Source organism: Penicillium hispanicum, assembly GCF_028827665.1.
Source record: "Penicillium hispanicum strain IBT 35686 chromosome Unknown utg000008l_segment0_segment0, whole genome shotgun sequence".
Classification (NCBI taxonomy): Eukaryota; Fungi; Ascomycota; class Eurotiomycetes; order Eurotiales; family Aspergillaceae; genus Penicillium; species Penicillium hispanicum.
The window spans coordinates 3238856-3253276 of NW_026623200.1; the positions used below are offsets into that span (position 1 = coordinate 3238856).

Below are 14421 nucleotides of genomic sequence, written 5' to 3' on the forward strand. Positions count from 1 at the left end.
TTTGTTTGTATCTACTGAATACGTGATGGCGTTTCCAGGGCTTTCCATCAATTCAACTGCTCTGTTTTCACAATCTCGTTCTCCAATTAGATGTGGTTGATTCCATGTATCATCCTACAGACACCAGGATTGGAATTGCTTCAATTATGGATTGGGTATAAGCTATGTAAACAAGAAAACGTCACAATTGGGTATCCCGCCATCCACCTCGAGACCTTTCGTCTCGACTCATATCTCGACCGTCCATCCAAAAGAATAGCATGTTCTCAGCGCAAATTCACGCCCTCGTGCCCGCCGCTCATTTCTTGCGCGCACCAGCAGGCACCAGCATCCGTGCCAGCACCTCCCGCTCCTTCTGCAAGACCATCAACCGCGCATCCTCGATGACTTTCCCCTCCGGCGCCGGCATCGGTGCAACCTGCGCCGCGACCTGCACCGCCGCTCCTGGCTGCTTGGCCTCGCGCGTTCTCTTCCGCCGCTGTCCAAACCCCGGACCCCAGACAACCACCCACTCGGCCACGGAACCACGCTCGGCAATCTCACATCCCGAACAGACCTTCGCGTGCGAGCCGATCTCCGCGTGCCGGTGTATTGTCGCCAGCGCTTCAATGGCGGCTGAGGAGTGGATATGTGCGCCAGGCCGGATGTTGGACTGAGGCCCGACCGTGACGAAGTATGAGAGCCGGGTGGGCGTCTCGGGCGCTGATGCTGGACGCGTCTCTGTGGTGGGATTGTTGGACGAAGGCGAGGCCGGGCTCGGCGCGGCACCGATCACGGCCTTTTCGCTGATGATGCATCCATTGCCGACGACGATGGGGCCTTCGTAGGCGTAGAATCGGGCGCGTGGGTGGATTACCGTGCCCGCGCCGATGGTGACGGGGTATGTGCCCTGGAACACGGCGGTGTCGGCGATTGTGGCAGTGGGATCAGCCTTGAGGGGTGCTTTGGGAGGACCCGTTGGCGCGTGAGAGGATGAGGAGGAGCGGTGTTGGGCTGGGGGTGGCTTGAGAGTCGCCATGGTGGTTTGTGCCGGCGCGGTGCTGGTGCGCGGAGGAGTCGAGGTCGGCGATTGCGGAGTTTGGGCGGTGCATCCATGGATCAGCCAGCGCGCACAACGTGGCTGCCGTGAACCACCACGGATACGCCAGTGGTTGTTATGGTTGTGCAGGATCTCGGTCTATCGGTCTATCCAATTCCAGCGGGTATCTCGATCTATTCTAAATCATGTACAAACGCCCCTAGGCCCCCGTCCCAGTCGTGAACTATAACCATTTATTGCAAGCCGCCGCCTCAAAGCTCTCCCTCCGCGGCCTTCGCCTTGATTCCGTTTCGCTTTCTCCAGGCCCAAACGCCGCGGTCGACCTCATCGCGGGTCATGCCGTCGCGCACCAGACAGAATGTCACTCCTAGTTCCGTCTCGACATTGCGGTTCCGGGCCTCGTCGTCGAAGAACAGCATATCCTCGTAGGCGACCCCGCTGGCTTGATTGATGCGTGAGAAGTGCTGGGTCTTATTCGCAGGGAAGATCTGAATGAAGTCAAAATACTCCAGGGCGCGAGATGTCTTGGCATTGGCCGCCGGGTTGTCTGAGAAGGTCGGGATGATGTGGAGGGCCTTGAGCATGTCGCGCGCCAGATCGGGGGCATGTGTGCGAGACGCCAAAGCGAGAGGAATCGAGCGACTCTTGCAGGCGTAGATAATCGAGGAGACGGCTGGGTAGAAAGCGAAAGATTCCCCCCATCTGGCGGACGATTTGAGTGTCAGCACCCGGCCAGAATACTCGTTAACGTGGTGGCTTAGGAGCAAAACCTACCGGTCCACGGCACGCGAATTGTTGTCACGAGCCTTAACTGGTGCACTGACATGCGTGTCGACCCAGAAGGGCCACAGAGTGTAGTCGAGGTCAAAGGCGATCAGCTTGGGCAATGGCAGGCCATCAGTGAAGGTTGCGGGGGCCACAGAGGCATCCTCCAGGGGCGCTGTGTTCTGGCGCTTGGCTCGCATGACGGGCGTATCTACTAAAAAGAATAATGCGACCAGAACAAGAACAACATAAATAAGCGGCTTCAACACGGGCATGTAAGATAGAGAAAGAAATGAATTCCCGAAGAACGCGCGAAACCCCGAGGCGCGGCACGTGCCGCCCGAGCGAAGTATATGCACGGCATTTCCATTTTCGGAACAGAGCGAAGAAGACGATTGGTTTTTTCAAAATTGAGTAGACTGCGTACCGAAATAATTAATATACTTAAATGTATATTGTCCATAGTGGTGATTGATGTAGTAGCGAAATATCCTCAAATCCAACTCAATCTCCGCAATAAACATGTCCTGCCACTCTGATCCTGCCATATAGATATAGCGAGTACACAAAGCACCTAGTAGAAATTGATGATATCGCTAAACTCCTCCAGCAACATTCGATCCACATCTTCCCACCCAGTAGATGTATCATCGCTCTCAGTTGGGGCACGGTCTGTCAGATCGGCCTCCGCCAGTCCAGCAGCAGATTTCGTATTTGACGTGCTCATCGGACCAAGGGTATCCAACGATGGAGATACCTCTAGACGTTTCTGAATTTCGTCCTCATGAGCATCCCCAAGAACACTTGCCTTTCGTTTCGGAATGTGGGGTACATTCAACCACAGTGAAGCCGAAGGAGCGGTTGTAGCTGAGCTCTCAACATTTGTAGCCCTGTCGAAGACGAATTGCGAGTCGGATCCGGAATAATCCCAGATTTCCGGAGATTTTTGGTCCGTTGGGAATAAGGTTGGCTCGATGACTCGAGCTGGCTCCGATATCGAAGGTAATCCAGCTTCCACCATAAGATCCACCTTCTCTGTTGATTCATTATGACTCTCAGCCGGATGGACTTTTTCAGGTGTGGGAGTTGTAAGGTCAATACAATCAATGCCAGCTTCAACCGCCTGTGTAGTGCCCGCCAAAAGGGAATCGGGGGGCGCGGGCCGAGGGTTGGTATTTGCAAAAAGCTGCGATGGAGAAGGCAGATCATCAAAGCTGTCATCGCGGTAATCACTAGAAAGTATCTCTGAAGCGTTGACGAGGCTGGATTTTTTCAATGAAATCACTGCTCTTCCCCGGCCCCTGGTGTCCATCTGAGTTTTGGTTGATGTTTTTCTTGCCCTTTTCAGGGCTGAGGATTTGCGACCCGAAAGTCGCCCGACACCAGTGTTCTCGGCGTTCTTTTGCTCCTCTGTCATTGAATGGGTCTTTCTGTGAGAGACCTTCGTTGAACTCTTTTTGGTAATGGTTCCCGACAATGTCAATTGATTAAGCGCGTTTGATGCCACAGTGGCTTGGTTTTTGCTTGTTTTGGGGGCTTTAGAGGGCTTCTCCAGGCCTTCTCTGCAACATAGGTGCTTGCAGCTACAGAAGTCAGGATAAGTATCCACAATGGCTGAGAATGCTGAGAATTTTGGTACCTTGTCTTGTCCTTGCACTTGTGATTGCAAGCCCAATTGCCGTTCGGAAGTCTAATCGGCTCATCCACTTCATGGTTTTGTTGAGCCATGTCTGCGATCCACACATCACTCTTTGAATGTGATGCCTTCAATGTATGATGGGGAGTACTGGGAGGGCTGCTACCAATGGACAGCCAGTCAGCGTCGTCGAACCGGAAATTGTCCATTTGGAGGGTTTCTTTTCGCCTCTCACGCTGCCCGCTTGCTGTAAGAAAATCATCTAGCTGCAGTTCATCCCCATCAAAAGCGTCCTTTTCTTTATTTATCTTGGCGACGGTGCCGTACAACCCCTTGCTGTGTGAGATATTTGATTTCTCTGTGACATCCTTGGGTGGATCTTGAGTCCGACCAGATGAGAAGATGTACGAAGGAACATTAGGCCTGAGTTCGGCCTTTCTCGCCGTGCCAGCTGAAGAGCAGTCAGTATAGGCCTATCAAGTCAGGAAAATAGTCTGACCGATGTCATCGCACATGACGTGGCACACGATGTGCTGATCCGCGGCCTTCAAATCCGCGGCAAGAGTGACTTCCAGCCTATCTTGCACCTTGCTTGCACTAAAACACTGTCAGCATTGATCACGATTCGCAATTTCTCCCGGGAGCAACCTTATTCGTCGGAAATCCACCAACCGTCCATCTGAAGTTTCCGTAAGACAGCAAACATAGATTGGCCGATTTTGAAAGAAAGCCGGTGTCTTCTCATTTATGAAGGCGACTTCGAACTTGAAATTCACTTTGAAATTTCGAGCCTTTGCTTGCTAGCCATCAGAGTCAATAGTGACTTTCATATATCTCCATTGCTCAAAAATGACTTGCCTTGCCGATCATCTTCACAGCCACACGCAACTTTGGAAAAGTCTTCAATTGAGCCAGCAGCTTCGTACCAAACGGAGGGTTTTTGCTGAGTGCCATCTCAATCTCATGAGCTTCAGTGGCTTCGAGAGCCTCAAGCCCCGTGATCCCAGCAGCTGCCAGTTTTCGGACAGCTACAACGCCCACCTGATCGAGTTGCTTCATTTGGAGCGGAGAGTGGTCCCAGACCTTTGCACCAAAGCCTCGGGCTAATTCAAGTGCATTCAGGATGGCAATCGAATCCTCCTTGGCAATCTGGCAGTCAATCACACATCGTATCAGTCGGTTGACATGGGCGAAGACGAGGCTCTTGTCCTGCTGAAGCGAGAATTTGTGCTTTTGTAATTGGTCTCCGCCAGGGAAATCTATCCCGCCAAGCTCTGACTGGAGGAGAAGTGAGACCTTGTGGGATGGGAGAGCTATGTCAACTTTGATCGGGTAACGAATACCAGGATCGCGATTGATTTCTCGATATAGTGACTTTTCTCCAGCCTTGAGGCGGATTTCTCGGAATTCTTCGGCTTGGACCAACATATCCATCTGGAATTATTAGTGTATTTCTGGCACATAGGTTGCAGCAGGACTCACAATATTAGAAATCGTTGCCTGGGGACTTAGAGAGAGTAAAATCTTCATCGTCTCGAATCGGACATAGTATCGAGCCATGGCTTCACCAAACGGAGTTGACTGAAGCTTCTCAGTTTCAACGAGACGGCATTCCTGGAGGAGCTTTATATCCTTCTCACAGATCTGGCGAAGTAACTCATCCTCGTCTTCTTGACTTGCTCCTTCCTTGAGCTTGTAGTGAGTTGGGTTTCGACGGAGCCGCACGAAAAGAAAGGTCCCTGCGAGCCACTTGATCGCTGTTTCGATCCTGGTCACGTTTCCCAGTCCAATTTCTGCATTCAAATGATCAATGAGCTTCAAGTGCAAACAGCTTTCCAGACTCTCTGATCCTGAGACTAGTCTTTCGTAGTGTGATACACGCTCCTTTCTGGTCAATATGACTGCTGTAGCACTGGTGTCGAATTGGGGTCGACCTGCGCGGCCAAGCATCTGCATCATCTCTAGATCAGAGTATTCTTTGCACCCACCCTCCTGCCAGCCGACAGTATTTTTGATGATAACTAGGTGACAGGGTAGGTTGACTCCGACAGCAAGTGTTGAAGTACAGCATATTACGTTGATCTGTCCGTCTAGAAAGCCTTTTTCGACCGCATGTCTGTCGCTGGGACTGAGGCCGGCATGATGAAATGCTACCCCGGCGGATATCATCACTACACTTGGTTAATATTGTGTCAGAGCCATGGAGATATAGGAAATCATACTATTCAAATCATCATTGTGGACTTCCATGTGCCTATTTGGACCCTTCCAGGATCTAGCAGATGGATTGGTCATCGTCCAAAGACGAGTAAGCTCCTTGGCTGTCGTAACGGATGAGTTCCGGGTACAGCAGAATACCATGATGGGCTTCTGGCATGCATGCTTCCCGATAATCTCAGGAAGCCTTTATAAGATTCTGTGAGCAGGGTGATTTCTCCATCAGGGGACTTCATGATGTGACATACTTTGAGGCGCAGACCTTGTCAAAGGCGAAGTCATTTGCAGTCGATTGATACCCATACACAAATTTCTGAAGTTTCACAGGGCGGAATTCCTCCCCGAAATGCTCTCTACGCGCAGGGAGATGTTGGTTTGTAGCATCCTTGCCAAGCCAGGTAGCGATGTCCTCTGAGTTTGGGACAGTAGCACTCAAAGCCACGAAACGGACATTTGACCCGATACTCTTCATTCGTGATACAACAGCCTCGAGAGTGGCACCCCGTGCCTCCTTGAGGATGTGTACCTCGTCGATGAGAAAGAGCTTCACCAATTCCATCAATCGCATGTGATCCTTCCACTTTCTTGTCATACTGTCCCATTTCTCTGGGGTAGTGATTATGATCTGGCTGTTTTGAACACTTCGCAATTGCGTGTGGTCTGTGTCGCCAGTCAACTCTGCACACTTGAGATTCAATGCCGAGAACTTGGTATTCCAATCGCGCCATCTTTCGGTACAGAGCGATTTTGTCGGTGCTTGGTAAACCACCTTGAAGCGTTCATCTTTCAGGAGATTGAGCAGTCGGCAGATGGCAAGCTCCATGACCACTGTCTTCCCGCTCCCGGTTGGTGCTGAAAGCACCAGGTTGTCGTCGGAGCCGTACGCTGGATGGAAACACTTGGACTGAACAGCATTAAACAACGGAAACGAGAATAGTGAACGATAATTTTCGGGAAGCTCCTGCACAGGCACCAGAATAATCCCTCTCACCGAAAGTGGGATGTTGTTGAAAGGGGAGGATTCGTGGTGTGGGCCGCTCGTGAGAAATTCGTCGCTCCCATGGGATGAGGTCAATATCTGCGGCGATGATTGACTGGTTTCATACTGGTGATTAGATTTAGACTCCAATTGCTCCTGCATCCACGGTATTTCCTTCCTTTTATGAACCATGGCCAATGGACTCGATGTAAAGGCGGATGTCATCTCAGATGGACTGGAGATTTGTCCACGTAGAGGTGTCACACTAGGACTTGCTGTTTGGCATTAGCATCGAAGAATTATAGGAGTTTCAGAGATCTCAATTTCAGTGAGACTCACGATCAAAGAACCGAGACTTGAGCGACAGCACATTCTGGGGTTCGAAGCTGCTGAGCAGCCCTTGGTGAGGAGTGATGCTGGAAAGACTAACCGACTCTCCGCGTAGAGATCCTAGATTACTTGCTTGGGATAGCAGTTCAAGATCTAAGATTAGTTTTAGCAGCTGAAATCACCACAACCAGCACCCGAAGATTGCCATATACCAAAATCATCTAGCTGAACACTTTCATCAAGGTTAGATGAAGCAATCTTAGAAAAGAACGAGGGTTCCCGAGGAGGTGAAGTAGGGTACCGCAGCTGCTGTGAGCCATCGATGAGCTTGTGGTTGATTGTCCCCGCCCGGCTACTTTGAGATGAGGCAGCAGGGTTGAGGCCGACTCGTCGACGTTTGGGGGAAGGCTGGAATGCATTGGACTGAGAATACGGAGTTCTTCGCATGATGGTCCTATGGGATGGTTGACAGCGATGAAGCAGGGATTGGAATGGAAACGATAAGCGTAGAAGTTGGGACAGGAACGAGATGGAGGCACGTGGACCAGGATCCCGTGCTCCTCTCCAAAAGTTGCCCAGCTGGGTTGGGGGTATTGAGTGTCTCATTGCTTCGTATATATGCATACATGACCGGAAGTCTTTCGCTTCCCGTCTAGAACACGCTCACAAGCCGATCGCCCCAGTCTTCAAGAGAGGACATTCCAAAAAGTCCACATCGTGCGGTACAAGCCACGGGCGACACCGAATCTGTTCAGTATCTAAAATCCCGAATCCCGTAGATGAAGAATTAGGAGTAAACCAAAGAGGGCTTTCTATCCATGCAACTATTCCTTGTCGAAATAGTTGCTCCCACTCATCTTGCGGTTGGAGCTCACCCGAGTATGACCCGGGTTGGGGGACGTGGGTCGGGATGTTGAGACGCCATCCGACAAGAATGGAGTATTCGGGACCTTGATAGAAAAATCATGGGGTGAACCTGCAGTGGGAGATCCATTGTCGCCCATAGGTTCCTTCTCGTAGCTGTCAATACGAATGGGCGGGGGACGGACGCCAGCCATTCTCTTTGTGGCAGGGCTGAATGCCGGGTTGCCGTAGTAGTGAGTGGCAACCAGGACCGTAGCTGAGCCAAGGAAGAACTAGAAGATATCGAATCAGTGCATGTTCCCCGGTCAAAAGTATGACAGAAAATGATAGGATGGTGCATACGCTTGCGGTGAGTTCAAAATCGAAAAGCCAGATGCTCCCGATGATACTCAGGAGGATTGTGGATGAAGCAGCCAGGCTTCTAGCATCACGCTGCGTGTAGCCGAGGACAAATATGGACAAAATACCGCCCAGGGCCTGGACGAGTATGGTAGACCATACTGCCCAGTTGTAGCCTTGGAAGAAGCCATCAGTGGCAATTTTATCACCGTCCCGGAAGACAACACCAATACACAGGGCTGGGAAGACTGAATAAACAGCCAATTGCACATTGCGCACCCACATGGAAGTGGTGTTCGAGCTATCCCTGAGGGCTTTTTCAAAGTAGATGCCCCCGAAGCCAGAGGCAAGAGCAGCACCAATGATCGCAAGAAGACCCACGGTCAGGTTAAAGCGCGGGTCAGCTGTCTGAATATCTTCCTCGATGCCTTCGTACGTAGCAGAGCGCTTATGCAGGTTGCCCGTAGCTCCTTTCACGGCCTTCCACTCTTCGAGAGAACGAGGGAAATGGATGGAAGAGCTTTCGCCCTGAAGCGACATCTGCTCGGAGTTTGCATCGGGAATCTGCACCAAGGCCACACCCACCAAGAGAAGCAAAAGCAGGCCCCACTTGCGAGGTGGAATGCTCCGCCCAAGGAGAATCAGACCAAAAATGGCCGTGGTCAAGAATTGCAACTGAGCTGTGACCTGGAATGTTGCGGCCCGCATGTTTGACAGGGCAATGTACTGGAGAGAGTTGGACAAAACACCGAGGGCTGCAGGAACGACCAGCTTCCAGCTATCGCCCGAGAACACGGCGCTTGTAAGAGAGAAAAAGAGAGAGGTAGCGGGCATCGATGGCGGTGCTGTCTTCGAGACATCATACAGCGCCATTGTGAGAGAAATGGCCAACTTGATCACCTCGTTCAAGAACACCGCGGTGGAGGTTAGGTAACGCTTACCGCCAGCTGGCGGCATAACCCGAGAGTAGTGAGATAACTAGCACGAAAACCCCTTCCTATTAGTCGATCGGCGCATGACGAGGTTTGCGGGGGCGTGGAGAGATGACAAGACTTACCAGCACGAATCCAGTAGACTGCGCTGCCAGCTGCGACAAAGAAAACAGGGCAAGTCAGCCATTCAGCTCGAGCGACACATCCCGTGAGATCCAGAAAGGAGGAATCCCTACCAGCACCCAGGGCGCATTTTTCACCGTTGACCGCAGCCACGACGGCTGGCGTTGCGCGCGATCACTCATGATGAAAACGGTTCGCACTCTCAGTGTGGTTAACTTCGCAGACACGGGGCGAACAACCAAACACTCCTCAGTGTATGCTGGTCAGGGGTAGCTGCGAGACCGAAAGGTGTAGGAAGCAATGAAGGAACCAGATAGCGCTCTGGAACAAAGACCTTGAACCGAATTCGCACACTAAGCTTTGGGCGAAGAGTAGGGCAGACTGGTGATCTTCTCGACAGGGTCCCAGAAGGCTTCGGGTGACGATCACGGTGAAGCTCCGAGTGAGGGAAGGCTGGGAAACGAAGGAGAGGAAAGTCGGTCTCGCGGACCAACAAAAAAAGGAGCGGGAGTCGGTCACTTCCAAAGGGAGAGACGTCAAATGTACGGCGTCAGCAGAGAACCCAGAACCAAGCGAATCCGGGGTAGAGCGAGGATCCAAGATCAAGTGCGACGGGCGGTGTGGATCACGGAGCCACGCACCCCGATTTTGGGCATCGACGATTTCCTCCGCCCTGCGGACGTATATGAGCACTGCGAAACTGCGTCCCCTGGAGACTTGAATACTTTTCGTACTTGACAGCAGCTGCGAGTGATGGCCGGTGATGACACTAATGACCTGACTAGATGCGCCGGAATCCCTTGCCAACGCGCCCTCAGAGGCGACGCTTGGGGCCCAGCCTCAAGGGGCTTATCGCCTGACGTCAAAGCCCGCCTCCTTGCCCCAATTCCTCGATGTCATTCGCCCCATCGGCTGCTCATCTCGCCGCTGGAGTACAGACCATCTGCCGGTGAGGTAATATCAAATGGCGCTGCTGCAGGTCGATTGCGTGTCTACATCCAGTCGGCACCACCCCGGGGCCAGTCACCGTATGATTGGGTAGCGCCCTCGTGCACATCAACCGTAGAAATCAACGCACTTAGGGCTATCCGGCACCGCTTTTTCTTGGAAAGGGCGAAAACTAGAGAACTACGCTGAATGTATATAGGTGGAGAATTCCCACTGCGTGGTACAAATTCAGCAATGGATTAGCGGGGAAAGTGGTCACAGACATACGAGAATACAGGTGGGGAATCCGTCAAAAAGAGATAACGATATCAGCCGAATGGAGAGAAAAAGAGACGATGGAGGAGACCAGAACGGGTAGAAGAAGCCCACTAATGGGACACGCGGAGAATCAAAAGAGAGGCGGGGCGGAGAGAAAATAGAGACAACCAGATCGAAAGTGATGGTAAGACAAATGCTCCAAGGAAATATGGGACATAATGGTCCAGAATCCCAAAACTATTCAAAGGAGAATGAGAACGCCGTGATGCAAAGATGCCAAATAAGGAAACATGCTGTTGCTGGTAGAGAATGTTTAGGGTCGTCCAACATAGACCAAGAAAAGACTTGTTTATACAAGGGTTGAAAGATGCCAATTGTAGGAATTTTTTCCGGAGAGTGACGGTGATCGCAATGTGGACTGGGAATCGTGCAACTTTAATGCACGGCAGCGAGGCTGGCTCGGTCATGGTTCCAGTCAAAATCGAAGGACCACAGGGGAAGGTCGTGCTTCGGCTGTGGATCGCCACTTTCATTGAGCAGAATAGCTTCGCTGCTATCGGTGCGACGCCGGGTATGCTGCTTCTGATCCGCCGGAATGGCCGGCGGGGGCCCACGCGGCGGTGGCTTCGGAGAGGGCAGTGGTGAGAAGCGGTGGATAGGGAGGGTCGGAGTAAGTGGAGAGGCGTTGCTGGTGGAAGGGGAGGGTAGAGACTCGGAGTAGCCCATACTGAACCGGGGCCAGACAATCGAATTACCGGTTTTCTGTTCAGTATCAGAACTCGAACTCTGCGAGGGAGAACTGTCTTTGTCCGTGTGAATGGCACCTTGGTCTGTTCGAGCGTGGAGAGGAGGGAAAACAGCGCTGAGGCGCAAAAACGAGGTGTCGGATCCGCAAAAGGAATCGCGCGACGGACCTGACAGCACTGAAGCGCGGTCGGCCTCGACAGCAGAATTGTAGTTGAAGAGGCTCGGGGTAACCTTGCCTTTTCGCTGACGCATCGCCTCCAACAAGTCCTGTTCCTGGCGGGTCACCGCAATGACCCGGCTTCGGCGGTTCATCTCCTTCAGCTCTTGGGGTGTACGCAAGGGCTGTTGCGGGAACTGTTCCAGGATGTCTGGCTCGGCAATGATGGGGATGTTGCTTGAACGCCGGGACTGAGTGGTGCGTCGAGTCATATAGGAGGACTTTCCAGTAGATGAAATAGATGCATAAGAGGTGCGTCGAGGAGCCGAGTGAGCGAGCGGGGCCTGGTGAGATCCACGGCTACTGGTGGATGGGGCTCGCTCAACTCTCTGGAGCACTCGACCAGTGGCGGCCTGGGCAGTAGAAGCAGTGTATATTTCAGGTTCAAAATCGCCGTATGTGGCCACGCTGTCCCTGAGGTGCTTGTTGTTGGCCCGCTGCTCCGCTGGTGGTTCCTGTTCTTCATCCTCGTCCTCGGATGAGGACAAGCAGAGGACACTCGAGTTCTGCAAGTCCTTGTTCTTCAAGGTACTTTTGCTACTTTTCTTAGACACGGAACTCTTCACACTTCGAAGATTGCCCGTCTCTCCACGCCAAGGTTCTTCGGGATTGCTTATCTGGTGACGGGCAGCATTTTGCTGCGACTTCGGGCTCAAGTATGCCTCCTTGCGTCGACTGCTGGCAGGGCTGTGACCACGTCGTGTTTCCAACGCATCCAAAGGCCTTCGTTGGTCAGTCTGCAGTTGCTCGCGGCTGGCTGTGGACACACTGGAGCGACTAAAGAGTGATCGCCGCCGAGCATATCGATCGAGGGCGACATCAATCTCACTTGTTCCCACTGTCCGCTCGAGCGGTTGATCAAACCACTCGGTATTCCTGGACTCGGGAATTGACAGCAGATCCGAGCGGTCATTGTGCTTCTGAATGTCGTTTGGAACAACTGAAGCCCGAGGAGGGAGGGGTTCTCCGAGCTTCCGAGAATTGGATCGGCTCTCAACTCGGTCCAGTTTAGAGGGGTAATCCGAAACGACCGTGGAGACGGGGGAAGGGGAATGGGTCATCCTCTGGGGTGACAGGAGCGGCGGCGCGGGCTCCCGGGGCTTCGGGAAGAGAATTGAGAGGTCGATTCGTGGAGGGCGGACCTTTCGCTTGGACTCTTTCGAAGCACTTCGAGATTCTTGTTGCTGGAACGTCACTTGCGGGTCTACCCCCAACTCATTCCGAACTCTGGGCTGGAGGCTATGCTTCGGGGGAGTGTGAGTTGACTTCGCAGTCGGTTCCTTGGAGCTGAAATAAGAGAACAGCGTCGAGGAAGATCCGGATTGGTGAATCTTTCTCGATGGCTTTGGAATCGGCGGTGCGTTGTCTTGAGATCGGTAGTCGTAGCCTAGCAAAGGCGAGGAGGCGCGAACCCGAAGATTCGGGGGTGGCACATTATCACCAGCATTGGACGGAAACGCGACGAAGCCGCTATGCTGCTGTCTGTAAGAGGAGCCCTCGGGGGGCGTGCGGAGATTTGCTCGAAGCGACCTGGGCTTTTGTTTCTTTTTTTGTGTCTGCGGTTGCGGCTGGATCTGCGTCTGAGTCTGATCCCAGCCGCCACGGTTGTTGGGGATAGGCAGGTCGGTCCCTAGAATTCGCTGAGCCTTGGAGACTCTTCTTCCAAGAAGGCTCCCGTCTTCCTCACGTCGTTCCATGTCCGAGGGCCGCAGACGATTTCGACTCGAGGTGCGAAGTGGCACATGAACCGGCGAACGTTCACGGTGCGCCATGGGAAGTTACGTTGCCAAAGGGTGGTTTTAATCGCTCATGAAACCGATGAGGGGAGGTGACCATGCAACTCTTAGGTGTGCTGCCACGGGCGAAGGGTGGGAGACGCGGCGTGGTTGAAATACGAAGGCTTCGCTCGCTTCCGGGTTGAAAACGCGATCTACTCCACCAGTCAGAAGGTCAGCTATTCCCGGTCTCAGGCTACGCTCCAGTCGGACCCAGCGGACGGTACTCGCATGGGACTCCACTTACGTGCCGTGTATGCGCAAGTCTAAGGGAGGTCGAAAACGAAGGGCGAAAGAAGACAAGAGAAGAGTTTGAACGGGGAGGAGGGAGAAGATCAGAATTGCGGTCTCAGCGGACCGGGAGGGGGAGAGATCTTTTTTTTGTAGGAATCTCGGGATTGGAGAGCAACGATCGACTGCGTCCAGCACATCGGCACACTTAAAAGGGGTGACCCGCCTGTCTCTTCTTTTTCTGGAGCCTGCATGGACCATCCCAGGTGGCTCCCCAGTGTTGCCCAGGGGAGAAAGAATGGCTTCCTCATAGGCCGATTGCGGATGGCGATGCTCGCACGGGTGCGTTTCATTTCGATTGGGTGGAGCACAGCATCTGCCATTGGAAGGCACCTCGAGGGCGTCGATCCGAGCGATTGAGAACCCTCGGATCCTAAAAGGCCAGGAAACTGGCGGCGCAATGCGTCGACCAGAACAGCAGGTATCGACAGGCACCCACAAAATGCTTCGTCCTGGGGAGTCCAGCCGCGCCGATGGGTTCCCTCGGAGACCCGTTATTGAAAAATCACATTACATACAATCGTGTGATATCTTTAGTGCTTCGCTGGGATGCACAGCATCGTATTTGCAATTGCACTTGCACTTGCATTTCTGTTGACGGTCCCATACTTCTTCAGCCAGATATTCCTTTTGACACGAGGCGCCAATCCAACCTCGTGCTCGCCCCTTGCGGCAATGCGGAACAACCTTAAAATCTACACGTGTTGCGGCACTCTTTAATATCTCCAGTAAAAATACAGAACGAGTATGGTCGAGGTTCTCTTGGGCTGGTAGCCACAAGTGAGTTTCTCCGAGAAGCCCCCCCTGACTACCGTCTGTCCTACGGGCACTCTAATACTATACTACTTCCCGTGCCTCATCTCCAGCTTGCAGATGATGCCCAACAGGACTTATGACACCATCCAATCCAGACCCATCCTCCGTCCACTTCCCTCGCTTTCCCCCTTTTCTGCCCCGTGCG

At 52.8% G+C, this 14421-nt stretch overlaps 6 protein-coding genes across 6 annotated transcripts; 1 reads left to right on the forward strand and 5 right to left on the reverse strand.

The window, feature by feature from the left end:
* Nucleotides 1–298: 298 nt before the first annotated feature.
* On the reverse strand, nucleotides 299–1018 carry N7459_010020 (transferase hexapeptide domain protein; the record flags this gene model as incomplete). The annotated part of the gene is made up of 1 exon (XM_056949188.1): nucleotides 299–1018. One exon carries the CDS (start codon nucleotides 1016–1018, stop codon nucleotides 299–301), a length of 720 nt encoding a protein of 239 aa, XP_056796413.1.
* Nucleotides 1019–1290: 272 nt separating this feature from the next.
* Nucleotides 1291–2079, reverse strand: N7459_010021 (Mg-dependent acid phosphatase; the record flags this gene model as incomplete). Its single annotated transcript, XM_056949189.1, has 2 exons — nucleotides 1291–1741; nucleotides 1814–2079. 2 exons carry the CDS (start codon nucleotides 2077–2079, stop codon nucleotides 1291–1293), a joined length of 717 nt encoding a protein of 238 aa, XP_056796414.1.
* A 299-nt stretch (nucleotides 2080–2378) lies between these two features.
* N7459_010022 (uncharacterized protein) lies at nucleotides 2379–7413 on the reverse strand (the record flags this gene model as incomplete). The annotated part of the gene is made up of 10 exons (XM_056949190.1): nucleotides 2379–3366; nucleotides 3444–3891; nucleotides 3940–4037; nucleotides 4113–4236; nucleotides 4295–4874; nucleotides 4923–5611; nucleotides 5663–5844; nucleotides 5906–6911; nucleotides 6976–7119; nucleotides 7179–7413. The coding sequence occupies 10 exons, from the start codon at nucleotides 7411–7413 to the stop codon at nucleotides 2379–2381; spliced, it is 4494 nt and encodes a 1497-aa protein (XP_056796415.1).
* A 377-nt stretch (nucleotides 7414–7790) lies between these two features.
* N7459_010023 (putative UDP-galactose transporter) lies at nucleotides 7791–9406 on the reverse strand (the record flags this gene model as incomplete). The annotated part of the gene is made up of 4 exons (XM_056949191.1): nucleotides 7791–8102; nucleotides 8173–9147; nucleotides 9227–9256; nucleotides 9338–9406. 4 exons carry the CDS (start codon nucleotides 9404–9406, stop codon nucleotides 7791–7793), a joined length of 1386 nt encoding a protein of 461 aa, XP_056796416.1.
* A 358-nt stretch (nucleotides 9407–9764) lies between these two features.
* On the forward strand, nucleotides 9765–10182 carry N7459_010024 (uncharacterized protein; the record flags this gene model as incomplete). Its single annotated transcript, XM_056949192.1, has 2 exons — nucleotides 9765–9954; nucleotides 10010–10182. 2 exons carry the CDS (start codon nucleotides 9765–9767, stop codon nucleotides 10180–10182), a joined length of 363 nt encoding a protein of 120 aa, XP_056796417.1.
* A 683-nt stretch (nucleotides 10183–10865) lies between these two features.
* On the reverse strand, nucleotides 10866–13166 carry N7459_010025 (uncharacterized protein; the record flags this gene model as incomplete). The annotated part of the gene is made up of 1 exon (XM_056949193.1): nucleotides 10866–13166. One exon carries the CDS (start codon nucleotides 13164–13166, stop codon nucleotides 10866–10868), a length of 2301 nt encoding a protein of 766 aa, XP_056796418.1.
* Nucleotides 13167–14421: the final 1255 nt, after the last annotated feature.